The following is a 14,313-nucleotide window of genomic DNA, read 5'->3' on the forward strand; positions in this document are numbered from 1 at the left end:
ACATGATGTGTGCGGATTGATTTTCATGTGTTCACATCAGATCATGAATCATATCCACTGTTTCTCAGTGACTCTGCTGCATCTCATGTCACTGTTTTATTTCACAGTGCTGACGAGGACTGTGAAATAAAACAGTCCTCGTCAGCACTGTGAAATAAAACAGTGACATGAGATGCACAGTGCTGACGAGGATCAATGTGTTCAGGTCTGAATACGTTCAGGATCAATAACCACTCGGGGATTTAGGAAATAACATGTTTTAGCTCGGTGGAGCTCGTGCAGGCTAACACTGTTAGCTCAGCAGCTACAGAGAAGTCTTCATCTTAAAAAGGTTTAAATGATGATTATTCAGACAATCTGGGGTTTCACCTGACGTTCATCATCAGGAGGAGGAGATGATGAGTTGTGATGTTTTGGGTGAACTGTCCCTTTAAACAGACTTGTTCTTCCATTAATGAATGAATCGGTTCTGTTTGGTCACTTTCGGGCTTTCCTCCCTCCTCAGCCGATCACAACACCGCTGTCACACAGTGGACCTCTGACTGCTGGCTCTGGTCGGATGGACTCTGCATTCTTTCCTGTGTTACATAACACGAAACACTTAAAGAGGAAACTGCTGCGGACAGAAACGTTAATGGGAAACGGAAAGCTCCATTGTTTTCTCTGTGTCGGTGCCTCCAGCAGCAGCAGGAACAGACTCCACTCACCTTTTAAAGACACGCTGAGAGTCTGATCCTGGTGATCACGACGATGTGCCAGCTCTGCAACTTTTCACTTTTTAAGGATTCCTTGACTTGACTGGGAATAAAATGTAGGCCACAGTGAAAACAGTGAGACCATCTTTAGTATCTGCTCAGTGACACTTCAGGACTCAGTGTTTATCTCTGATAAATGCAATGCAATACAAACTGGATTAATCATCATTTAGTGGTCCCTGTCACTTGTTTCTCTGACACACTATAAAGAGCTGTGTTTCATCTCGATCATTAGGTGCTTCAGGTATATTAACCCTCCACACTCACACCTCCGTATTGGACAGAGGTTTGAAACCTTATTGTCATTTTTAAAACATCTAGTGAGTAGATGAGTCTCCGTGTTCGCTGTGAGGATGTTTAATGTCCCCGACAGCCTCTGTAGTCTCACTCAGACACTCGTTAGTTAGTTAGTTAGTTAGTTAGTTAGTTAGTTTTCACCTCGACTGTGGGACGTTTAATGATGGATTTTATGTTGGAGAACAAAACGTGTGATAGAGTATGAAGTCCAACACTGATCTCCTTTACAGATCAGACTTTATAAAACATAAATGATCCTTTATGAGCTGCACAGATAACCACAGTGTGTGTGTGTGTGTGTGTGTGTGTGTGTGTGTGTGTGTGTGTGTGTGTCTTGCAGGTAATGAAGAGGGAGTTCCCTCTGACAGGTGAGCAGAGCTGTAAAGTGGTGTAATCCTCAGGAATGTGAGCTGGACTCTCAGAGGTGTGTTGGACTGACACACACACACACACACACACACACCTTGTGTTGCCACGGTAACACAATCAAAAGCTGTAAATCATCAGAGATACACGAAGAAACAGCTGATTTATGAGCATTTTTTGTTTGCTAAAAAACTTTAACAAACTTTGTCAAACACACAAACAAACAGATAATTATTTTATATGTTTATATTTGAATCATAACACTCTGTACTACATTTACTCGAGTACTGTACTGTGTATCAGCACCACATTACAGTTACTTTACTTGAGTGTTTCCATTTTATGTAACTTCATACTTCTTACTCCACTACGTTTGTCTGACAGCTTTAGTTACAAGTTACACTCAAGATTACAGTTTATCAAAGTACAGCTGAAATGATTAGTTGATAAATCATTTAGAATCATTTATTTGTAATTATTTTAGTATAGGGTGGTGTTAGGTCAATAGCTTTCTTACTTGGTGCTTAGCTAAAGCCTTTATGCCATCAAGAGTTCTTCTTACGTGCTTCAAGTTTCCTTTTGTTATTGCACTTACTTGGTTTGTTGAAGTTGATTGTAGTCCATCCCTTTGGTTATGAGTGGGTTGTTTGAGTGTGTGCATGTGTTGGCTCTGAGCTCTGACGTGCATCTAATAAATTGAATTAACTAAAGGTAAAACTGAACAAAGGTACGGCAATATCCATCTATCAATTGATATCCAAAAATAGCGTTCTATATTGTTTCGATAATTATCGAGAATCAAAAAACAAATCAGAGCAGAGCAGAGCAAAGCAGTAAAAAGACTGTGTGCTCTCCTGGCATTCACTGTTGCACACCTGCGTGTACTTAGTGGCCTGATTATAAAGGTCTTTCAGTATCACCACTGGTCAACACCAGATGGTGACATTTCTCATATTTAAATGAGCAAGAAAATGAACTAAAAAAATGGCTCCAACAGGTGGGAATTTCACTTTGGCTTTGATGCCTCATATAAAAATCGAATCGTACAGCCACAGCGGCCTCTGTGCCCCTGGCCCGGTCAGCTTAGTATTCTTGCCTTGAATTACAGGCACCTGAGTGCACAGTAGTCACTCACAGTAACTTCGATGAGTTCGCGGTTCGTGCAGGTGGAGTCTCATCATCACATTGGTTTCTGTGGTCAGCTGTCTGTGAGGCGAGGGCGCAGGGACCGTCTACAAAGTGCAACACCGAAAAGAGATAATACAAAAAATATTTAATAACGTCACTGTTATTCAGTGGAGTGTCACCAAAATTATTCCACACATCAGTGGTCTCCTGCTGGTTGTTATATAACTGTTTGTTTGGAAAAATGTGCTTTGACATAATTTTGAGGAATTTCTATTGTGAAAAATATTCCATAACTTCAATAATATTCAGTGTAGTGTCACCAAAATCACCTAACCCTTTAAAAAAATTGAAAAAAATGTTTTCTAATATAACATTTACTTGATATTGATATTAAAAAATGTTTGATTATATAATCCATGTTTTATTTTCAATTAGGATGTTATGGTATCAGTCTGAAAGGTAAATAATAAAATTTTACTCAGTGGCCTTTGTGCCCCTAAAAAAAAATAAATAGATAAATTAAAGGCCAAATGGCCTTGCCCCTCAAATGATGAATTTCTAACTCTGTTTTAGTATATATATTCTTTGAATTACAAAATACTTTAAACATATATACTTTTAATGTTGCTACTGTTTTTAATGCAGAACTTTAACTTGTCACAGTGTATTTACAGTAGTGTTAGGAGTTACATCACAGTATGTTTGTGGTATCAGGTGAAGGACCTCTGTAAGGATTTCTGATACTCAGAACTGTAAGTTGTCTAACTACATTATTTTTAAATCCCAGGTAGTTTTGTTAGAATATTATTACACCACGAGGAGAAAAAAGATTTACAGTGTTTTGGATCGTTTAATATATTCATTTTATCACAAACATTTCATAGATGTAATAAAACTTTAATTTTAATTACTACTAATTATTAGACACTTTAGTCCAAAGAGACTTACAGTAATTCACACACACATTCACACACTGATGGTGTCGGCTGCCATGCAGGGTGCCGACCAGCACATCAGGAGCAGTTTGGGGTTCAGTATCTTGCACAAGGACACTTCAACATGCAGACCAGGGGAATCAAACCAGCAACCTTCTGATAACAAGACACAGCCTCTCCCCTGAGTCACAGCTTAATGTTTGTAAATTTTACAATATCAAACAAACAACAAAACTGTTTTATCTGTTTGTGCCTACCCTCACACACTCACTCACACACACACACACACATATATAACCAAAAGGGCACTACATCCCTCCACTATCTAAGAGGGGACCTCTGTTTCTGCTCATTTTGAAAAAAAATACAAAAATAGAAAAGAAAAGCTTCTTTTAAGGTCTTTCACCATTTAATCACTTCAGATGTGTTCTTTTTAGTTAGTGTTAGTAAAGTTAGCTAGTGCACAAACTGGCAACCACCTGAGGGGGCAGATGATTGGATCAACAGCGGTGTTGTGACATGAATGTGATGGAAGGACGAGATGGAACGCCACATTTAGAGCCTGAATGTTTTCAAAAACACCTTTAAAGAAACAAGAAACAATCACTGTTCAGCTGCAACACAATATTGTTCGTCACCATCCAGCCGCCTCACTGTCTCCTCTTTCAGAACTTTCTCTGAGCCAAAACCAAGCCCGGTCCAATCAGGTGCAGCGCTGTGCACTCTGGGTGTTGTAGTCTTTCTAACTTTTGAGTAGAAGTGAACGCCACAGCGCTTTTACTCTGTTTTCTCTGCTCATGTAGCATCAAGTTCAAAACTATTTGTCGTTTTACTGCAGAGAGAGAATGTTTTATTTAAGGGCCGTCTTTCCAGAGAAGAAATACTTCTTTACCTGCTCTGTTTCACTCTCACACACACCTTCAGGGGTGATATCTTCACTGGGACCTGATCCACTGTCTCAATGAATGGAAACATCCTCTCAGTGAAAGTGTGTGTGAAGGTGTGTAGGTGTGTGTTAGTATCAGGATCAGAGAACGACAGCTTTCCTCTGTCCGAGTCCAGATTCACTCTGACCCTCTGGAGCTTCTTCTGCACTACGAGATCAGTGAGTGGAGCTGATGGTGCCCGCACCAAGTATTCACCTTCGTCTAACATTATTCCCCAAACATGAGACAGTTCGTCTCCCTTCCTTTGGACAGACTCTGCTAACACACCCAATGTCCAGTCTGTACTCTCTCCAACCTCGACGTCCCAGCTGTGAGTCCCTGAGTTAAAGCCCTCAGAGCCCAGGACAGACCAGTTGTAATCAAACCTCTCTGGATTATCAGGAAGCTTCTGTCTCCCTCCTACAGTCACACTGCTCAGATCTTCAGACAGGAACAGGTTTGCATGAGCAGTGTTTGGGTCCAGAACCACAGGAGTGTAGGAGACCATGTCCTTCATCTTGTTCCAGATGTTGACACTCAGGTTGCCCAGGTGTTTGGCCTGGTCTATCAGAGCTCCTGAGGGCAGCTGTGGATCCTCCAGCAGGGGGCGCTGCCGGACTCTTTCCACTGCAGCCTTGTAGTTGTGCAGGAATGAGACGTCTTCAGCTCTCAGCTCCTCCTCTGTGGCTCTGACTGTGTGTGAAAGAGCTGCTATCTCTCTGCTCAGAGCCTCCATCTTCTCCTTCATCATCTGACTCTTCTGCTCCTCTTCCTCCCTCAGTGCAGCCATCCTGGCCTCCTCTTCCTCTTCTAGAAACTGGTGCAGTCTCTTAAAATGCTTCTTAATCTTCCTCTCTGTGTGTCGGGCCTGGACCTTCATGTGTTCTGCTGTCTGATCAAACTTCACTTTAAGTTTGTCCAAAACCTGTAACTTCTTCTTTAAAGGCTCCAGAGTTTCCTGAAGTTTCTTCTTGTGTTGTCTTGCAGCTTCATCGATGGGTCTGAATCTGTGGTTGGTGTGTTGTTCTGAGTCTCTGCAGACGAGACACACCGGCTGCTGATGGTCCAGACAGAAGAGTTTGAGTTTCTCAGAGTGCCGACTGCAGAGATCCTCTGAAGCTCTCTGATCTCTCTCCAGGAATATGTTCTCATACAGGTTCTCTAAAGCCAAGTTAGGAGGTATAATCTTCTTTGAAGATCTTCTCTTACAAACTGGACACTCTCTGATCTCTTTCTGTGCCCAGCATCTCTGCAGACAGTCTTTACAGAAGTTGTGGCTACATGACAGGATGACAGGATCTTTAAATACGTCAAGACAGACAGGACAGCAGAGATCCTCCTTTAACCTGGAAGCCATTTTGTCTCTGAGTGACGCTGTGAACACAGCAGACAGTACAGTCAGTCACAGCTCCACTTCCTCCTTTAGAATCTGATTCTGGTTCTGGTCGGACTCACCATCAGTGTGAGGAGCGTCTGCAATGTTGTAGTTTCCTCCTCCTCTCTCCTGTAGATGAACTCACTCAGAAGACGTTGTGACTTCACTCTGAAGGTGAATCTGATCGTCTGTTCATGGTATGCGTATAAGAGAGACACAGACACACACACTCCGACAAACTGTTTCCTGTTTGTCTCAGGTGTGGGCGGAGCTTTATCAGACAGCTGCTGAATGCTATTGATTAACATGTGACTCAGGGGAGTGTTTCAGTCCAAAGTACTGATTCATTGCTGGAAATGTAATGTGATACATTTGTTGTTGTTGTTGTTGTTGTAGACGCATCAGAACCAGTGCCAGCACTGCCTGAACTGTAGTGTTCTCTATTATATTACTGATATTGAAGGTTCATAATATTCTGATACTTGTCCAGAGGAAATATTAACCTCAAATTATATTAACTTCATAATATCGTCACTTTTATTTGGGCACCAATATCTTCATGTTCTGTTTATTTGTTATCCAGCCTTGATCCAAAAACAATCTACAAACGTTCATTTAACATATCTCATTTTAATTGATTTGTGTCTGTATGAAAGGATTCAGATTGAACCACACTGAGATATTTATGTCATGGTTTAAAGGGGAAAACTAAAAAGTGGACCTAAATGCAGACACACAGGAGGCAAGATAAGGGAGAACAAAAGGTGTGCTTTGATTATAACCAAAGCTGAACTCCAAACCCAACTAAAAAGTCAGAAAAACCAAAATGGAGTCAACAGGACTAAAACAGAAAGATACTAAAGCTACAACAAAAAGCAAAGTTCAAATCAAACAGAGGAAGAAACAGAATCCAAAAAAATAAACAAAGTCATAATGAAGCTGGGAGGGTGGAGACGAGGGCTGAGATCCTCAGGAGGCCGAAGGCAGGGTCGCAGCCTTCGATCCTCCGATGGAGGTGTCGGCCTTGGATCTAACAGATGTTTACAAGGCGGTGTCGGCCTGAAAGCCGACGGGGAACCACTGACAGATGCCGATCGGACCGCCGACTGAGAACCACTGGCAGATGTCAGCCAGGCCGCTGGTGGAGGTTCACAATGCGGTGTCCGCCTGGGAGCCAACGGAGAACCACTGGGAAGTGTTGGCTTTGGGAGCTGACGGGGGACCACTGGCAGCTGGCAGATTAGTGGCAGTTGTTGGCCTGGAATCCAACGGAGAGTTTCTGGCGTCTGGCAGCCTGGAAGCCGACAGGGGACCACTGGCAGCTTTCGGCCTGGGAGATGATGGAGGTTCACAAGGAGGTGTCGGCCTGGGAGCCGAGGGAGGTACACATTGCACGGAGGCGTCAGCCTGAGAGCCAGTGGAGAACCACTTGGAGATGTGTTCTCCACTTGCTCTCAGGCTGACACCTCCATGCGATGTTTACAAGGAGGTATCAGCCTGAGAGCCGACATGGGACCACTGGAAGGTGTCGGCCTGGTAGCCGACGGGGGACCACTAGCAGATGTCAACTGGGCCACTGACTTGAAACCGCTGGCATTTTTCGATGGGACCGCCGACTAAGAACCACTGGCAGATGTCGACCGGGCTGCCAAATGCGGTGTCGGCCAGGGAGCCGACAGAGGTACACACGGATCTGTCGGCCTGAGAGCCGACGGAGAACCACTGGGAGGTGTCAGCTTGGCAGCCGACAGATGTTTACAAGGAGGTAGCCTGAGAGCCGACATGGGACCACTGGAAGGTGTCAGCCTGGTAGCCGTCGACTGGGCCGCCAGCTGGAAACCACTGGCAGTTGTCGATGGGACCGCCGACTAAGAACCACTAGCCGATGTCAATCAGGCCTGGGAGCCAACGGGGAACCACTGGGAGGTGTCTGCCTGGCATCCAACGAAAGACCGAAGGGGGCTGTCGGCCTGGGAGCTGATGGAGAGTCGCTGGTAGCTACCGAACTTGGCCATAAAAATTATGTTGTGAGCTGCTTACCTTTAAAAAAAAAAAATGTCATGGCCCCTTAGGGACGGTATGAAAATTAAAATGGCCCTGGACAGGAAAAAGGCTCCCCACCCTTGGTCTAAAATCTGCCAATGAGGATCTTTGTTTTCTTTAGAACGGCGGTGATTATTAGGAAAAAAAGTCCTGACAGGACAAACTTATTTTCACGATAATGACTGCCGTTCTATACATTATCCCGCTTATTACACAGTGACTTGCCAACACGAAGAAAAACTTGACACAATGTGTCTTTTTACAAATTATTTGTTACCAATCACAGTGTTTTTCAGCAGAGAAGTATAGTTCACCAAACCAGCGACAAAGACATTGAATAGAACATTCTTTAGAACACAGCTGATCAATCGTCCGCTGAAATTCAAGTCCTCTTACCAGTCTTTTAAAACTGACATGGCCTATACTGTGCTCTTCTTTGTGTTTAGTTTGTGTCGATCCTCCTCTATTTCATCAACATCTCTGTCATCCAAAACTTTGTGCCTTGTCGCTTCTCCCTCTTCGCTGCTTTCCTCTCTTTTTCTTTTCTTGACCAGTGATGACAACTCAGCCTTTAGCCAAGAGTTGAAATCACCGTATTTTCCAAAAATATTAAAGTAAATGTGAAACTCATACATACTAGTGGCCTAGGAGTACGTTTTTCCGATATGAAGTAGGCTACAGATCAGCTGACGTCGCTTAGCGACCGAATACGCTGGGGTGATAAGTGACTGGACTAATCACGGAACAAAGATTTTAGCGCATGGAGTGCTATGAAATACGTGAATGAGAGGCAAAAAGGCCAGTTTCCTTGACAGTGGTCAAATATGCTAAGCAGCGGTCAATTATACAAAAAATAATTGACCACCGAACGTTGGGAAGGCTCATTCAAGTGAATGGAGCATTCTACAGCATTGAGAAGAGCCGTGTAATACATTTTGGTGCAACATGAGGACAGTCTGGAGGTGGAGAACTGAAGTGGTTTTGATTATCTGATCATATGAAAACATCTCACCAACATCACGTCCTGAATGTTTGACGCTTAAATTATTTTCATTCTGACAACAATTTAATTACCTTCTTCTTATTTTTCATTCCCTCATAATTTCTTCATCATTTAACAGGTTGGCAGGGAAGTTTGGTCTTTTCTTTGACCACGAACACAGTTTGTGTAAATAATAAGAATACAAATTATTAATATTCAATAAAAGTGTCCGTCAGTCATTTTACATGTTCATCTGCAGAGTTTGAAGGAGAACATCAAGCCTACCAAGGTGGGATGAAAGTTAAAATTGAAAGAAAACAACAGTTGAATTCAAACCTTCTTTGTCTCTGGAGCAGCTCCATGTGATAGAAAAGATCGTTTATCATCGGGCTGGAACAGAAACCATCTCGTTGTCCTCGGTTTGACACAAAAACATTGACAAGTTGTCTGAGAGATAATTCTTAGCTGTTAATGTAACCAGAGCTGATGTTTGCCCCCATTCACTTTGCAGGCCTGCCTCAGAACCTTAGGTCCAGGTATGTGAAATATTCAAAAAAGTGTCACTACAAATACAGTAGATACCAGTGGACTCTTTACGGCCCAAAATATGCTCCTAAACACCTCTTGGAGTAACACCATTGGCCCTGAAATTATTCCAATTTCACTTCTGATCCATCCCATTCACTTTACAGGCCTGCCTCTGACCCAACCCGTACCATAGATGCAGTTATGTGAAATTTTCTAAAAAGTATCACTACAAATACGTACCAATGGACTCCAAACGGCCTGAAATATGGTCCTCAACACCTCCTGGACAATTTTGGCCCTGAAACAAATTTCACCTCGGATTTATCCCATTCACTTTGCAGGCCTGCCTTGGACCCAACCTCCACCCTGGGTCCAGACATGTGAAATTCCTGAAAAAGTGTCACTGCAAATAGGTACCAGTGGACTCCAAACTTTCCAAAGCCTGCAGGCTGCACAACCTGCAGAACTCATCACATCCAGGCAGCTATCAAACATGTCTGGAGCTCACTGTCACTTCATTTATGATTCTGTCTTCATCTCTTCTGTTGTCTTTGTTGATTGTTTGGTTATTTTTTTTATTCTTGCATGTTTATGTTTGCAGATTTGACCCTTTATGAAGGGAGATACAGCAGAGAGAGATTCAGTACTTCAGTCAACAACATCACATGAACCCAAACTGAGACGTCCAACTTAAATACAGAACGACTCGTCCTCTCACTGAACAGACGATTGACAGCAGAGTTCAACTGATGGAGACTGAAAACACATAGAGCCAGAATCAGTCTGACTCTAATACGACAGAAGAGGAAAAAAAGGTACATTTACAGTATTTTGAATCATTTAATATATGTATTTTATCACAAACATTAACATTAATATTAACTTACCCTAACCCTCATAGAATAGACTGGAATTTTAAAAAATGTTGTGGGATCTTAACAACGAAACATGAAGTTATTAATTAAATTGTCTGTTTGTGCACACACACACACACACACACAAACACACTGATGCTGCAGTTCACAGCCTCTCCACAGGGGGGCAGTGTGAGCTCATTGGACCTCAGATCCACTAATAACCTCGACCATGAAGTGACAGTTATCAGACTTTGTTCCAAATAAACTAAATAAACCAGATATAAACATTTCATAAAGTAAAGAATAACATTAAGTTTATATTTATTTATTCTTAAATCATGACACTCTGTAATCAGTTTACAATCTGTAGAAGAGCTAAAGTACATTTACTCGTGTACTGTACTGTGTGTCAGCACCACATTACAGTTACTTTACTTGTTTCCATTTTATGTCACTTCATACTTCTTATTCCACTACATCTGTCTGACAGCTTAAGTTACAGTTACTTTTCAGATTACAGTTTATCAAAGTACAGCTGAAATGATTAGCTGGTAAATCATTTAGAAAATTATGAAGATTTACTTTAAATTATTTTAGTATGAACATCTTTTAAATTACAAAATGCTTCAAACATAAAAACTTTAATGTTACTACTGTTTGTAATGCAGGACTTTAACTTGTCACAGAGTGTTTACAGTAGTGTTAGTAGTTACATCACAGTATTTTTTTGGTATCAGTACTTTGTATCACGTGAAGGACTTCTGTAAGGATTTCTGATAGTCATAATTATAAGTTGTCTAACTACATTATTTTTATCACTTTTAAATCTTCAGGTAGGTAGTCAGAATATTATCACATCAAAAGGAGAAAAAAGGTACATTTACCGTATTTTGGATCGTTTAATATATTTTTTTTTTTTTCACAAAAATTTCATGTAATATAACTTGCTATCAGATGCTTTTGTCCGAAGTGACTACAGTAATTCACACATACATTCACACACTGATGGTGGCGGCTGCCATGCAAGGTGCTGACCAGCACATCAGGAGCAGTTTGGGGTTCAGTATCTTGCACAAGGACACTTCAACATGCAGACCAGGGGAATCAAACCAGCAACCTTCTGATAAGAAGACACAGCCTCTACCCCTGAGGCACAGCTTATTGTTTGTAAACATTATAATCTAACATAAACAACAAAACTGTTTTATCTGTTTGTGCCCATCCTCACACACACACACACACACACACACACACATATATAACCAACAGGGCACTACATCCCTCTACTATCTAAGAGGGGACCTCTGTTTCTGCTCATTTTGAAAAACAAAAATATAAAAGAAAAACTTCTTTTAAGGTCTTTTACCATAAAAGTACCTCAACTGTCTTTTTTTAGCAGTGTTGGTAAAGTTAGCTAGTGCACAAATTGGCAGTCAACTGGGGGAGCAGATGATTGGATCAACAGCGGTGTTGTGAACACAATATTATTCGTCACCATCCAGCCGCCTCATTGTCTCCTCTTTCAGAACTTTCTCTGAGCCGGAACCAAGCCCGGTCCAATCCGGTGCAGCGCTGTGCACTCTGGGTGTTGTAGTCTTTCTACCTTTTGAGTAGAAGTGAACACCACAGCCCTTTTACTCTGTTTTCTCTGCTCATGTAGCATCAAGTTCAAAATGATTTGTCTTTCTACTGCAGAGAGAGAAAGTTTTATTCAAGGGACAACTTTCCAGAGAGGAAATACTTCTTTACCTGCTCTGTTTCACTCTCACACACACCTTCAGGGGTGATATCTTCACTTCATCACCGGTGCTAATGAATGGAAGCATCCTGTCAGTGAAAGTGTGTGTGAAGGTGTGTAGGTGTGTGTTAGTATCAGGATCAGAGAACGACAGCTTTCCTCTGGTCCAGTCCAGATTCACTCTGATCCTCTGGAGCTTCTTCTGCACTATGAGACCAGTGTCTGGATCTGATGGTGAGCATGCTGTGTATTTACCTTCATCGAACACCATTCCCCAAACATCAGACAGTTTGTCTCCCTTCCTCTGGACAGACTCTGCTAAAACACCCAGTATCCAGAGTGTTCTGTCTCCAACCTCGACGTCCCAGCTGTGAGTCCCTGAGTTAAAGCCCTCAGAGCCCAGGACAGAGCTGTAATAATCAAACCTCTCTGGATTATCAGGAAGCTTCTGTCTCTCTCCTACAGTTACACTTCTCAGATCTTCAGACAGGATCAGGTTTGCATGAGCAGTGTTTGGGTCCAGAACCACAGGAGTGTAGGAGACCGTGTCCTTCATCTTGTTCCAGATGTTGAAGCTCATGTTGCCCAGGTGTTTGGTCTGGTCTATCAGAGCTCCTGAGGGCAGCTGTGGATCCTCCAGCAGGGGGCGCTGCTGGACTCTTTCCACTGCAGCCTTGTAGTTGTGCAGGAATGAGACGTCTTCAGCTCTCAGCTCCTCCTCTGTGGCTCTGACTGTGTGTGAAAGAGCTGCTATCTCTCTGCTCAGAGCCTCCATCTTCTCCTTCATCATCTGACTCTTCTGCTCCTCTTCTTCCCTCAGTGCAGCCATCCTGGCCTCCTCTTCCTCTTCTAGAAACTGCTGCAGCGTCTTAAACTGATCCTTAATCTGCCTCTCTGTGTGTCGGGCCTGGACCTTCATGTGTTCTGCTGTCTGATCAAACTTCACTTTCACTTCCTCCAAAACCTTTAACTTCTTCTTTAAGGGCTCCAGAGTTTCCTGAAGTTTCTTCTTGTGTTGTCGTGCAGCTTCATTGATGGGTCTGAATTTGTGGTTGGTGTGTTGTTCTGAGTCTCTGCAGACGAGACACACCGGCTGCTGATGGTCCAGACAGAAGAGTTTGAGTTTCTCAGAGTGCCGACTGCAGAGATCCTCTGAAGCTCTCTGATCTCTCTCCTGTAAGAAGGTCCCACACAGATTCTTTAACGCCAAGTTAGGAGGTATAATGTTTTTTGAAGATCTTCTCTTACAAACTGGACACTCTCTGATCTGTTTCTCTGCCCAGCAGCTCTGCAGACAGTCTTTACAGAAGCTGTGGCTACATGACAGGATGACAGGATCTTTAAAGACGTCAATGCAGACAGGACAGCAGAGATCCTCCTCTAACCTGGAAGCCATTTTGTCTCTGAGTGACGCTGTGAACACAGCAGACAGTACAGTCAGTCACAGCTCCACTTCCTACTCACTTCACTGAAGTTCACTCTGAGTTCTGGTTCTGGTCGGACTCACCTTCAGTGTGTAGAGCGTTTGCAGTGTTGTAGTTTCCTCCTCCTCTCTCCTGTAGATGAACTCACTCAAAGGACGTTGTTACTTCAGTCTGAAGGTGGATCTGATCGTCTGTTCGTGGTTCTGTACCAAAGCGACACACACACACACACCAACAAACAGTTTCTTGGTTTGTCTCAGGTGAGTCAGGAGTGGGCGGAGCTTTGTCAGACGTCTGTGGAATGCTGTTGGTTCACATGTGACTCAGGGAGTGTTACAGTCCAAAGTACTGTAATCTGATATACTTGTTGTTGTTGTTGTTGTTGTAGACCCATCAGAACCAGCGCCAGCACTGACTGAACTGTAGTGGGCTCTATCATATTATTACTTACACTACCAGTCAAACGTTTTAGAACACCCCAATTTTTCCAGTTTTTTATTGAAATTGAAGCAGGTCAGCTCCAGTGAATAGCTTGAAATGGTAGAATTGTCAGTGCTAAACTGCCAGAGGTTAGAAAAAGGTGAGGTTACCCAAAACTGAAAAATAATGCACATTTCAGAATGATACTAAAAGGCCTTTTTCAGGGAACAGGAAATGTGTTAACACCTTAAAGCTGTTCTGCAGCATTGGAGGTGGATCAAGCCATGAAAGTTGTTGCTACCAGTTCCTACAGGTGTCCCAACTGGTCTTGATTAGTTACAACTCCCTCTGAATGCATAAAAGTCTTGTCAGAACACACTATGGTACCACACCCTCAAGAGTATTATTTGAACAGTATTGTACTGCAGAAAGTTGTGATGCTGTAGAAATGGTGAAAAAAAGGCAATTAACAATTGAAGAGAGACAGACCATCATACCAATTAAAAATGTAGGTCTTTCCTGCAGAGAAATTGCAACGA

The 14,313-nt window shown here is 42.6% G+C and overlaps 1 protein-coding gene and 1 long non-coding RNA gene across 2 annotated transcripts; both read right to left on the reverse strand.

Moving 5' to 3' along the window:
- Positions 1 to 193: 193 nt before the first annotated feature.
- On the reverse strand, positions 194 to 2,283 carry LOC115580886 (uncharacterized). Its single transcript, XR_003983950.1, has 3 exons — positions 2,014 to 2,283; positions 708 to 798; positions 194 to 578 (listed from the first exon to the last, which is right to left on the reverse strand). It is a non-coding gene; the product is annotated as an uncharacterized LOC115580886 (long non-coding RNA).
- An 8,806-nt stretch (positions 2,284 to 11,089) lies between these two features.
- Positions 11,090 to 13,525, reverse strand: LOC115579928 (nuclear factor 7, brain-like). Its single transcript, XM_030413663.1, has 2 exons — positions 13,438 to 13,525; positions 11,090 to 13,343 (listed from the first exon to the last, which is right to left on the reverse strand). The coding sequence occupies exon 2, from the start codon at positions 13,324 to 13,326 to the stop codon at positions 11,938 to 11,940; it is 1,389 nt and encodes a 462-aa protein (XP_030269523.1). The 5' UTR covers positions 13,327 to 13,343; positions 13,438 to 13,525; the 3' UTR covers positions 11,090 to 11,937.
- Between the last annotated feature and the right edge of the window lie 788 nt (positions 13,526 to 14,313).

Source organism: Sparus aurata, chromosome 4 (assembly GCF_900880675.1).
Source record: "Sparus aurata chromosome 4, fSpaAur1.1, whole genome shotgun sequence".
Classification (NCBI taxonomy): domain Eukaryota; kingdom Metazoa; phylum Chordata; class Actinopteri; order Spariformes; family Sparidae; genus Sparus; species Sparus aurata.